This window comes from Cervus elaphus, chromosome 26, assembly GCF_910594005.1.
Source record: "Cervus elaphus chromosome 26, mCerEla1.1, whole genome shotgun sequence".
Taxonomy (NCBI): Eukaryota; Metazoa; Chordata; class Mammalia; order Artiodactyla; family Cervidae; genus Cervus; species Cervus elaphus.
In genome coordinates this window covers 18,128,114-18,141,306 of record NC_057840.1, presented here as the reverse complement: position 1 = coordinate 18,141,306, position 13,193 = coordinate 18,128,114, and the positions used below count along the sequence as shown (strand labels likewise).

Genomic DNA, 13,193 nt, shown 5'->3' with positions numbered 1-13,193 from the left:
CTTGGTCTTTCTGGTGACTAATCCCCAAACAGGAATCACCAAGAGTCACCCAGGAGCTACCAAGGGACTAGGAGCTTGGTGTTGGGAACCAGGGTCAAAGACCGAATATTAGAACATTATTACTCCTGGGGCTCTTATCACTAAGGAGGTTACAAGGATGGTCAGGGTTCTGTGCCAAGAACTGGGGGCAGAGACCAATAAGTATATTTTCTATGAACTCAAAGATACCAAAAAGAAAGCATTTCAAGATCAACTGTTGGCTTAGTTCTACAAGAGAAGCTGAGCTTACATTTCCTCAACCAAGGCTTTTTGTTTTGTTTATACTCTAGTTCTGATTTTGGCCTGCTAAAGCTAACAATTCTTATTTTGGTTGGGGGCAGACTTTATTGAGGTATAATTGTTATACAAAATTTTACACTCATTTAATATGTCCATCTTGATGAGTTTGGACATATGCACACCATCTATGACGTCATCACTGCAACCAAAATACTAAACTTATTCAGCACCTCCAAAATATCCCTTGAGTTTTCTTGTGGACTTTTTCTTTCTTCTTCTTCTTCTTCTTCTTCTTCTTCTTCTTCTTCTTCTTCTTCTTTTTGTGGTGAGAACATAACATGAGCTTATCTCACTTAACAGAAAATTTATATCCAAAGAGCTATACTTCCCCACTGCCCCCTTCCCAAAGTCCCTGACAACCACCATTCTAAACTCTGCTTCTATGAATTTGGCTATTGTAGATACTTGATACAAGCGGAATCATGCAGTGTTTGTTCATCTATGAGGGCTTACTTCGTTTAGCATCATTTCCTCAAGATTCATCCATATTCTTGCAGATGCCAAGATTTCCTTATTTTTGAGGTGAATGATATTCTGTGTTATGTATATACCACATTTTCTTTGTCCATCCATCTGTCGATGGACATTTGGGTTATTTCTATATTATCTTAGTTATTTCTTAGTTGCTTCTGTATTATCTTAGCTAGTGCCACAGTGAGCATGGGATTGCAAATATCTCTGAGATGCTGCTCTCAATTCCTTTGGGTATATACACAGAAGAGGGATTGTTGGGTGATATGGTAATTCTGTTTGTAATGTTTTGGGGATCCTCCATATTGTTTCCATAGTGGCTGCACCATTCTGCATTCCTGCCAACAGTGTATAAGCGTTCTGATTTCTTCACCTCCTCACCAACAGTTGTTATCTTCTGTGTTTTCAGTTATTGCTATCCATCCTAACTGGTGTGAGATGATATCCCATTATGATTTTAATTTGCATTTCCCTGATGATTAGTAATCTTGAGCAGCTTTTCTTTTTATTTATTTATTTATTTATTTTTAATTTTTTCATTTATCTTTATTAGTTGGAGGCTAATTACTTCACAACATTGCAGTGGGTTTTGTCATACATTGACATGAATCAGCCATGGAGTTACATGTATTCCCCATCCCGATCCCTCCTCCCACCTCCCTCTCCACCCGATTCCTCTGGGTCTTCCCAGTGCACCAGGCCCGAGCACTTGTCTCATGCATCCAGCCTGGGCTGGTGATCTGTTTCACCCTAGATAATATACATGTTTCGATACTGTTCTCTCAAAACATCCCACCCTTGCCTTCTCCCACAGAGTCCAAAAGTCTGTTCTGTACATCTGTGTCTCTTTTTCTGTTTTGCATTTAGGGTTATCATTACCATCTTTCTAAATTCCATATATATGCGTTAGTATACTGTAATGGTCTTTATCTTTCTGACTTACTTCACTCTGTATAATGGGCTCCAGTTTCATCCATCTCATTAGAACTGATTCAAATGAATTCTTTTTAATGGCTGAGTAATATTCCATGGTGTATATGTACCACAGCTTCTTTATCCATTTGTCTGCTGATGGGCATCTAGGTTGCTTCCATGTCCTGGCTGTTATAAACAGTGTTGAGCAGCTTTTCTAACACCTGGTGGCCATTTGTATATATCTTTTTTAGAGAAATGTCTGTTGAAATCCTTTTCTCATTTTTAAGTCATGTTCTTTGTGGTGGTTTTTTATTAATAGATTATTGAATTGTAGGAGAGTCTTACATATTTTGGATATTAGCTACTTATATAGAGATGGTTTACAAATTGCTTTCTCCCATTCTGTAGATTGCCTTTTCACTCTGTTGATTGTTTCCTTTGCTGTGAAGATTTTTAGTTCAGTGTAATTCCACTTGTTTGATTTGTCTTGTTGCTTAGGTTTTTGGTGTCAAATACAAGAAATCATTGCCAAGATCAATGTCATGACCTATATGGGAAAAGAATCTAAATAAGAGTAGACATGTGTATATGTATAACTGATTTACTTTGCTGTACAGTGAACTAACACAGCACTGTAAATCAACTATACTCCAATAAAAATAATTTTTAAAAAGTCCCCCATCCTCCATTTTCTTCAAGAAGTTTAACAGTTCCAGATTTTATGTTTAAGTCTAGTTTGCTTTGAGTTTAGTTGGTGAGTGGTATAAGATAGGGATCCACTTTCATTCTTTAGCATGTGGATATCCAGTTTTTCCGACATCATTTGTTGAAGAGAATATCTCTTCCCCATTGTTTCTCCTTGGCACCCTTGTGGAAGATGAATTGATCGGGTTTGTTTAGCTTTATTTCTGAGCTCTCTCCTCTATTCCATTGATCCATATGTCTGTCTTTAGGCCAGTATTGTACTGTTTTAGTTACTACACTTTTGTAATCTATTCTGAAATTAAGAGGTGTGATACCTCCAGTTTTGCTCTTTTTTCCTCAAGATCATAAAGTTAACAGTTTGTTTTAGGCTTGGTGAGTGAATTATTTTCATGTCAGAGAACTGGGTTTTACTATAGCTCTCTTTCCTTTCTTAGCCTTTATTCTGAAATAATAATCTCTGAAATTGCTTTACGGACAAAGGTTACAGGAGGATGGTCCTCTGATCTAATAGCTCCATTTTTTCCCCATACTGTTGCTAATTTATCTTTCAAACTTTTTCTTTTCTGTTTCTTTAAAGGCTGAAAAGAAAGGAACCAGCAATACAGTTATTGGTATGATCTTTGGATGTTATGCTTTATTTGACTTTCTGGCATCTTTGGTATTTGGAAAATATGTAAGTATTAATTTTTTAAAATGGTGTAATGAGTTATTCTAACTTACAAGTCTAAAATTTCCACTGATGCAGAAATAACCAGCATCGTATGTTATGAACTGTGCTTCAGCTGACAGTTCCATTCTTACGGTTGATTGATGTTTAACTTCTTCCATGTTTGCAAGAATGCATGTTATCATTCCACTGAAGAATTATGTTTTGTTAACTGTATATATCTTCCCCACATCTTCTGTTTCCTGATACAGTGGATTTGTTTATGTCACTATAGACTTGTAGCAGTCATCAATTTACCACTTTTCTTTGACGTTTATTATAGCTTGTACATATTGGAGCAAAATTTATGTTTGTAGCAGGAATGTTTGTCTCAGGAGCAGTTACAGTTCTCTTTGGGTAAGTCATGTTCTGATATGTTTGGGAGCCTGAACAGATTTTCTAATTTATCTTCAGTTTAAACTGTTAATGGTTTCTTTAAATCAATCATTACCATTGATTATCAAATGCCTGGCATATGACTAATGGTGAAGGGAGTTGGATGGTGTGGAGAATGAAATGAATGACATTGATCTTAAGAAAAAACTCCTCTAGGGGATCACCATTAAGTTGGCTGCTGAATCTGTTCTTTAGGACTTCTGTGACTTGAGTGACAGAAACTTAACTCAGTTTTCTGAGTCATAGATTTTTCTGGCTTAAGCAAAAATGTGAGTTTCTTGTCTAAACAATCAGCTAAAAATCAGAATACAGATGTTAAGATAATGTTATCAGAAGTCTTTCTCAGGTTCCTGATTTTGCTTTTTTTTTTTTTTTTTTTTGCTTGGGGAAGACCTAAATCGAAGTCTTTCTACATAGGTTCTTGTTAGATTGACTCTATATTTTTCAAAAGGTCTATTTAGTATTATTATTTAAGACATCAAATATGTCAGTAGAAAAGGACAATTAGGCTGTTAGTATGACTCAAATTCCTCCTACTAAAAATGTAACAAAGAAACTCTTAAAAATTCGTATTCTAAACTGACTCATTTTAATAACTGTGATTGAGGTATTACTGTTTTCAGTGAGTACAGTTAAAAAAAGTAAAATCAATTTGGTATTTGAGGATTGTCTTATTCTTTTTTAGTCTCTTGGACCAAGTTCCAGAAGGACCAGTGTTTATTGCTATGTGTTTTCTACTGAGAATAACTGATGCAGTAAGTTTCGAGGCAGCAATAACTGCGTCTTCTTCTATCCTTGCAAAGGCTTTTCCAAACAATGTGGCTACAGTATTGGTGAGTTTATATACTTTTCCTGTTTTCCTTTTAGTGTAAGCTAAAATATTTGCTTGACCTTTCAAGCCAAAGCTGGGGCCCATTCTTCTAGACCTGCTTTTTTCCTACTCTCTGTGTATTTGTTAGCTCTTACCCCAGTTTCTACTTTCAGCAGCAGGCTGTCCATAAACATACCCTTAGTCTTACTTAGGTGCTTTTCCTGGGCTCAGAAGCCCCTAAATGGGCAAAACCAAATACTTTTTTTTACCTCTTAAAAAAAAAAGCCTCGGTAGTAGTATTTGCTATCTCTCTGTAGCCTAGATTGTGGCTGGGCTGCCTGAAGCAGATTTATACTAGAGTCCTGCTTCCATTTTCCCCAGAGTCATGGAAAGGATCTTGGAGATTGTCTTGAAGTCCATATGTGCTTCTGTGCAGTGGGTCTGAGGACGGACTTACTTTACCATAAAAATCCAGAGTCTGGTAGCATTGTATTGACATACATTCTCATATATTGCCCAAATGCCTTGACACAGAGCATTAGTGACATAGCGGATTCTTGTCCCAGCTCTTGGCTGCTGCCTCCCTGATCCCAGTGAGACTTTCCCATATCTCTCTCCTCCAGACCCAGGCATTCCTGAAGGACTCCTGGTTTGTATATGAGAATAGGCACTACCCTCAGAGACCTCAGGTCTAATCAGCTCAGTACCACATTTCCTCATTTACCCATATTAATACTACAGTTTGAAAGTTTTGACCATCAGGTAAACTGCTTGCTGTATAAATATAAATATTCACACTTTTATTAAGTATATACCCATATGTATTTATACCCTTAATGTAAGTACACATATCTGTATATGTGTTGTATATCTGGATAAATTCACTTTAGGTTCTACAGCAATTTGTCAGGCCATGGTGGCCACTGTAACAGATACACTATTTCCATTTCCAAAAAGTATATTTTTCAGAAGGGGTTCAGGAAGATGCTAGTCAGTTGACATGCTCTGTAAAACAAGGTTTTGTGGCTGAAGATGTTTGGAGTAGGGCTTTGCTGTCCTGCAAATTAGAGGTGGTCAGTTCACATTAGTGTGAGTTGTTTTCATTCTATGTGTGAACAGGCTATAACATTTGCCCGTTTTACCACAGTACTGCTGATTTGTCTCATTCATTAATAGCAGCTATCATGGTGCTTTTGGGAAATTAGTCTTTTGTCAGTACTTTTTCCCCATTCTTCATTTGTCTTTTTTTTTTTTTTCTTTTTTGCTGTCCATAGTTTTTCATTCTTTTGTGTAATCAGAGTTATCAGTCTTCTTTTGTGTCTTCTGAGTTTTTATGTCATAATTAGAAAATTTACTTCACTGTAAGGATTAGGAAAAAACTCTCATATTTTATTTTTCTAGTACTTTTATAATTTCAGGGTGCATGTTTAAATTTTTAGTCTATCTTGGATGTGTGTAGGTGGTGTGTGTATAAATTGTAAAGTAGATAGAATTTTTCCTGAACTTTCCATTAAATCTTTGTTCATTTTTCAAACGAAACATATTAACTCAATCTTCTTTTGTTTTCCCATCCTTAGGGAAGTCTTGAGACTTTCTCTGGCCTGGGGCTCGTGCTGGGGCCTCCTCTGGGTGGCTTTTTGTACCAATCCTTTGGATATGAGGTGCCTTTCATTTTTCTGGGATGCATAGTTCTGCTGATGGTTCCCCTCAACATGTGTATTTTACCCAATTATGGTAAGACCTCATTTATTGCTCATTTTAAGAATCTTAAATTTAAATATTTTTATGCCTTTGTAGGAGACCAATTTAACATATGCACACTTTCATTTTATATAATCACTAATAGATTTGTAGTGCATGCTGAAAGAATCAATTCTCTTTTCAGAAATGTTGTGGTAGGCAATTAGCTTACATAAATTGTCATAAATTCTTTCTGACCTATAGAACTAGCAAATATTAAATTCCTTATCATAAAACATATGCAATGCCCACCAGATGTCTTCTTGGGTTCTAAATTAAAGATTCTTTACATCTTTTAATATAAAGAATCTTTCCATTACAAGGCACTGTGACAGGAGGACAGTTAGACCTTCCTCCCCCAGGCTTCTTGTAGCTGTGCTCACAGCACGACTCAAGTGTGAGACCCAGGGCCACATCAGGCAGTAATGGGAATCATCTTGGCTCCGAAGCTTCATGCCCCGTAGGAGTCAACCTGTCCCGTAACAACTCCATAGTCACAGCTGCCGGGGTCTCCATGAGACACGTTCTGGGTGCAAGAGTCCCCAGGCTCAGGGAGGCACGAAGCCTCGGGTATTGATGGCTTGTTTATAGTTCCTTCTGTGCAGATGAAATTCACCAGTCAGGGGTCGTTCTCATTATAAGCCAGATTGCCTAGTAACGGAGTTGGCATTTTACCAGTATCAGATGACCACTGCGACAGAGCCGCCGAGTTAGCTCGAGAGCTGGAGGAGAGCCTGTCGTCTCTCTGTGTATAGTGATAGTTATTTCTGTAGGCAGGCATCCCGGACTGGCCTCCGATGGGGCTCACAGGTGAACACTTGGCTATTAACTAAGAAACTGACACCAGGTCAGATTCTCTGGCAACAGGAGAAAGAGTTCTGTTTACTCTTTATCAATAACACCATATAGGGAGAAACGATGGCTTACTAGTTAATTGTGGGATGTGGTATTTAGAGCTTCTGTGATTAGGTGCTGGACTGACCCCAGCATCAGTAATTCTTTGAGTCCTGGCATGTTCTCCTCATCTCTGCCCCTCACTCCTACCACATGGTATCTTTTGAAGCCCCTCTAATCACTGTCAGCCTAGTTATTTGGTACTTATTTCTCTTCATTCCTGTTATTCCTCAATTAAAATTTTCCTACATCTTCAATTAACTTAAAGCTCCAGTTGTTGTTCAGTTGCTCAGTCGTATCAGACTCTTTGCAACCCCATGGACTGCAATATGTCAGGCTTCCCTGTCCTTCACTATCTCCCGGAGCTTGCTCAAACTCATGTCTATTGAGTCAGCAATGCCTTCCAATCATTTCATCCTCTGTCGTTCCCTTCTCCTCCTGACTTCAATCTTTCCCAGCATAAGAGTCTTTTCTAATGAGTCAGCTCTTCGAATCAGGTGGCCAAAGTATTGGAGCTTCAGCTTCAACAACAGTCCTTTGAATGAATATTCAGGATTGATTTCCTTTAAGATTGACTGGTTTGATCTCCTTGCAGTCCAGGGGACTCTCAAGAATCTTCTCCAACACCACAGCTCAAAAGCATCAATTTTTCATCGTTCAGCCTTCTTTATGGTCCAACTCTCACATCCATACATGACTACTGGAAAAACCACAGCTTTGACTAGGTGGACCTTTGTCGGTAAAATAATGCCTCTGCTTTTTAATATGTTGTCTAGGTTGGTCATAGCTTTTCTTCCAAGGAGCAAGCATCTTTTAATTTCATGGCCACAGTCACCATCTGCAGTGATTTTGGAGCCCCAAAAAATAAAGTCTGTCACTGTTTCCATTGTTTCTCTATCTATTTGCCATGCAGTGATGGGACCAGATGCCAAGATCTTCGTTTTTTGAATGTTGAATTTTAAGCCAGTTTTCTCAACTCTCCTCTTTCACTTTCATCAAGAGATTCTTTAGATCCTCTTTACTTTCTGCCATTAGGGTTGTATCATCTGTGTATCTGAGGTTATTGATATTTCTCATGCAACCTTGATTCTAGCTTGTGCTTCCTCCAGCCCAGCGTTTCCCATGATGTACTCTGCATATAAGTTAAATAGGCAGGGTGACAATATACAGCCTTGACGTTCTTCTTTCCCAATTTGGAACCAGTCAGTTTTTCCATGTCCTGTTCTAACTGTTGCTTCCTGACCTGCGTACAGATTTCTCAGGAGGCAGGTAAGGCAGTCTGATATTCCCATCTCTTGAAGAATTTTCCACAGTTTTTTGTCATCCACACAGTTAAAGGCTTTAGTGTAGTCAGTGAAGCAGAAGTAGATGTTTTTTTCTGGAATTCTCTTGCTCTTTCTATGTTCCAACAGATGTTGACTATTTGATCTCTGGTTCCTCTGCCTTTTCTAAGTCCAGCTTGAACATCTGGAATTTCTCGATTCACGTACTATCGAAGCCTGGCTTGGAGAATTTTGAGCAATACTTTGCTAGCATGTGAGACGAGTACAAATGTGCAGTAGTTTGAACATTCTTTGGCATTGCCTTTGGGAGTGGAATGAAAACTGACATTTTCCAGTCCTGTGGCCACTGCTGAGTTTTCCATATTTGCTGGCATATTGAGTGCAGCATTTTCACAGCATCATCTTTTAGGGTTTAAAATAGCTCAGCTGAAATTGCATCACCTCCACTATGCTTTGTTTTGCTTCCTAAGGCCCACTATGTTTTTATGAACAAAATGGTTTGGCAAACTTTCTGTTTATCTAAGTAAGGATTTTGTATTTAGATTGAATGGGAAAAACCGATATATATTTTTTTAAATCTCACAATTTATAATGTTAAAACTATAAATATAGATTTAGATGTTCCCATTAAGGAGTGCCTTTAAAAATTATTGTTTTAGGAAAGCTTATAGGTAAAGCTGGAAAGTTAAATTTCCTTTTATTTTGATGATATTGGCAGAATTTTGTGTCTATAAGTTCTACTCCACTAGTTTACTTCCTTTTAAACCCATGAACACTGTGGATTTGGATTACTAAGAGTCAATTTCAGTCCCTCACTGTTCCTCATCCTTTATATTTGCTTGCCAAGTCTCCTCTTCTTTATTGTGCTAAAGAAAAATTTTTCCCCCCTGGCCATGCTATTTGGCATGTGGGATCTTAGTTCCCTGACCTGGGGACCAGGGATGAACCCATGCCCCCTGCAGTGGCAATGGGGAATCTTAATCATTGGACTGCCAGGGAAGTCCCTAAAGAAATATTTTTAAAACACAGGCATGTACGTGACAGTCTTCTTTTTTTAAATTTAATTTTTTTTAATTTATGTTTTTAATCGGAGGATAATTGCTTTAGAATGTTGTGCTGATTTCTGCTGTACAAAAATGTGAATTAGTCATTAGTATACACGTGTCCTCCCTCCTGAGTCTCCCTCCTCCCACCACTCCCTCCTCCCACCCCTCTAGGGATGCCTGAGTGTGGTGCTCAGTCACTTCAGTCCTGTCTCACGCTTTGAGACCCTGTGGATAGTAGCCCGCCAGGCTCCCCTGTCCATGGGATACTCCAGGCAGGAATACTGGAGTGGGTTGTCAAGCTCTCCTCCAGGGGATCTGCCCCACCCAGGGATCGAACCCACATCTCCTGCGTCTCCTGCATTGCCGGTGGATTTTTTTTTTTTTAATACCACTGAGCCACTGGGAAGCCCCCTGTAGGGATGACAATTCTCTCAATAAAAATGCCTGAATCCCTGAATTGTGAGCTTTACCTTGAAAGCCACTAGAAGCTGTTGTTAGAGGTTTCGGGCAAGTCATATGAGCTGGACTGTCTCCCACTTCCGCTCTACCTCAGACTCATCCTTCAAAACTTAATTGTATGACCTCCTCTGGAAAGTTTCCCTGAACCCTCTGAATCACTGATCTAAATGCTGTTCAATAGTGCCACAGTGCTCCACGTTTTTCCTATCCCTTCACACCTGAAGGCCTTTCTGCTTCCCCACCGCTCAGAGCAGCTTTCTGTGGCAGGCATTGTCCACCATGGAGTCATGTCCTCCAAGAAGGATGTATCAGAATTGGAGGAAGCAGAGAGATTACTTAAGGAGGTTGGAAAAGCTCCCTGGGTGATTCTGCTATGTGTCTCTGGAAACAGGTATCACCCTAAGTTTTCATTACTTGGGCTTCTTGAATGAACAGCTTAGCTAAACTCATGTGTTATTTTCACGGATGTTCCTGTATGTTCTTATGGTGATAATCCCCTTTCCCACTCTGCATTCAGAGAAAGGGACCATTTATTTCATAATAGTTTGTCTTATGCCATAGACCCATAATACCTCTATATACACAATAAATGTAATTGATTAAAGTTGATCCTTTATCATTGTTATTTGAGCATTGGTAATATACAATCCATAAAATCCATAACCAGTGAAGTCTCCCTGCTGGCCTGCCTCACTGAGACACATGGTGGGCTTAGCCCTTTTCTAAGTCAAATCTGCAGTGAAATGGGCTGGGCTCACATTTGGTTCATCATTGACTATTTGGCTAATTAAGAAAGCAACAACACAGTTTAACTGTATCCCTCTTATCCTGACAAATATAGCTGGACCACACTTGATGCTTCTTTTGTACTTTGCTTCCTACTGGATCATTATTCACCAAGAATTTATTACATAATGAGTTCTGTTGGGTGCTCTTGGAGAAATGAGGCTATGTCAGTGCTGATCTGGCCCTCAGGGCGTCCTGGCCTAGCGCCCTGCAGTTTCCTAACTCGCCTCCTGTCTCTGTTTCCCAGGAGACCACAGAGGTAGCTCTTTGAACTGAAAATCTGATTCTCACTTCTTGTTTGAAACCTCTAGTGATTTCCTGGGCTCCCTAGCCTACTTTAGAAAGTCCTGCATCATCTTATCACCACATCCTTCTGCAGTGTGATCTCTCCTCCCGACACTCCAATCCCCACCCTCCTTCTTTACTTCTGCTCTTCCATTTCCTCAAACAGAATATTTTCCCCTCAGTTTTGAGTTTCACAGTGAGCCATTCCTGGATAGTATGCCTGGGTTCTTCCTTCCTCCATCTTTGCTTGCTCATCTCAAGCTCATCCTTGAGGCAGTAATTTGGACATTACTACTTTCATAAATTCTCTCCTAAACAGCTTTCGCTCTTCTTTTAGGCAACCGTCTCATATGCTCCAATTGGTACCCTCCTGGCTCCATCCTGCCTCTCACCACACCTTTTTGTAACTTCTCCGTGAGGTCAGGATCTGAGTTCGTCTTCTTTGGCTTTGTGTACCCAGGGATGTGGCATGGTATTGATTCAGCAGAGATTTTGTTGAGCACATTACTTGGAAGATAGGAAAGTCATCAAACAATAAACCATGTAAGATGAAACGCAGTTTGGGTTGCTCCATTACATGGTAATGGAGGTAAAATTTGCAGGATGCTTAGGACCAGAACGAGGCTTTACAGAGTGGCTAGAGATTGAAAAATTAGCAGGAGAAAAAGAAGGGAGTCATTGGATATGACTGGAGGCTTGGGAACAACCAAACCTGGTACTTGGGACAGTGCAGAAGTTGTGTTGCTATTGAGCAAATAGCAGTACCCGAGGTTGGTGCTTTCCTATAGCTCAAAGGACTTTCCTGTAGCTCAAACGGTAAGGAATCTGCTTGCAATGCAGAAGACCGGGGTTCGATCCTCAAGTTGAGAAGATCCTCTGGAGAAGGGAATGGCAAGCCACTCCAGTATTCTTGCCTGGAGAATCCCATGGACACAGGAGCCTGGCGGACCGCAGTCTGTGGGGCTGCAAAGAGTCAGACACGACTAAGCGACTAACATGAGGTTGGCTCTCAGCTGACCTTGATGCCAAATCGAATGTACTCATGATTCACTAGCATCCCTTTCAATCCAGTGTTTTTCCGTAGCAGAAAAAAATTGTCTTGTGTTCTTTGACTGACTCAGATTCTTCCTCAGCACACACACATCATTGCTTGATAAAGCGTCTGGTTTTCCCTACCACCAAGTGCAACTTTATGTGTTCTCTATTCCATCTGGGGAAAGCCTTCTCGATGATGACCTATAACCAAGACCACTTCTTCTCCTCATACGCTGATTCCAGTTGATTTTTTTTTTTAATCTGAGAAATTATTTTTTAAGTACCTGGAAATGGCCTCTAGGTTTGAATAACTTATATGCAACTGTTGATAATGTGCAATTTTAGGCTAACTCAGAGGCGTGGTTTTTTTGATTACTGGATAAAGATGGCATTACCGATTTTACTTTTGAAAATAGACTGAAAGATTAAGTTCAGCAGTTTTAATTACTCTAATTTCTTTTTAAATTTTTACCCCAAAGAGTCTGATAAAGGGAAACACTCATTCTGGAAACTCATCGCTTTACCCAAGGTTGCCTTTTTATCCTTTGTCATCACCTCCTTCAGCTCCTGTTTTGGCTTCCTTGATCCTACACTGTCCCTCTTTGTTTTGGAGAAGGTGAGTAGCCTGGTGATGAAGACTCCCCATTGTGGTAGGTGCACATAATTGTTTGTTCTCAGGCCCTGCTTGCTAGAAAGTCCTGGGTGTGGCTGCAAGGAGGAGGCAGAATGAAATCCATACATCAAGATAGCCCGTACCTTCCCTCTGTGATGTCCCTTTAACTAGCGGTCTGATTTGTGTAAATGAAAGAAGACTTTCATCTGGTCTCTTTCTCCTAGGCCTCGCTCTAGTCATCATAGATCTGGCTTGGGCAGCATCCTGACTGCTTAACAAGGATACTTTCCTCTGTTTTAATTCCACTGAGGCATTTGAGGTTCTGAGTGGCTCATTTAATGTGAGGTGTCCTTCTTTCTGGACTTCCCTGATCCCCTCTGGGTCCATTTACTTTTAGTCTATTTGAAAGACTATGAACTATATTGATCTGAAATGGGAGAAAGGAACCAGGAGTCTCTATCTTTTTAATGCTGAAAATGACTGAATTTTAAAGTTTGATGTCATAGCAATTTGTTCTTTGATATTTTTGAAAAAAATTATTAAGAAATAATGCAATAGAGTATATTACTGAGTGTGACAGTTAATTATACTAGAGAGTTAATCTGAGTTTATAAAGACAGAAATCTACTAGCTGCAGCCCAAGTTCACCTTGAGGCCCTAGAATGAAGAAAGCACCATTATCAGAAACACAATCCCTTGAAGTCACTCA

The 13,193-nt window shown here is 39.6% G+C and overlaps 1 protein-coding gene across 3 annotated transcripts in view; it reads left to right on the top strand.

Moving 5' to 3' along the window:
• The window catches only part of SLC18B1 (solute carrier family 18 member B1), a 30,904-nt gene that overhangs the window by 9,170 nt on the left and 8,541 nt on the right, over nt 1–13,193 (top strand). For all 3 annotated transcript variants that reach the window (XR_006338009.1, XM_043888422.1, XM_043888423.1), the window contains exons 3-7: nt 3,008–3,103; nt 3,420–3,493; nt 4,218–4,365; nt 5,921–6,077; nt 12,351–12,487. Coding sequence is in view for 2 of the 3 variants with exons in the window: in XM_043888422.1 (XP_043744357.1) it covers nt 3,008–3,103; nt 3,420–3,493; nt 4,218–4,365; nt 5,921–6,077; nt 12,351–12,487 (612 nt within the window). In the remaining variant the exon portion in view is untranslated. The remainder of the gene's footprint in view (nt 1–3,007; nt 3,104–3,419; nt 3,494–4,217; nt 4,366–5,920; nt 6,078–12,350; nt 12,488–13,193) is intronic.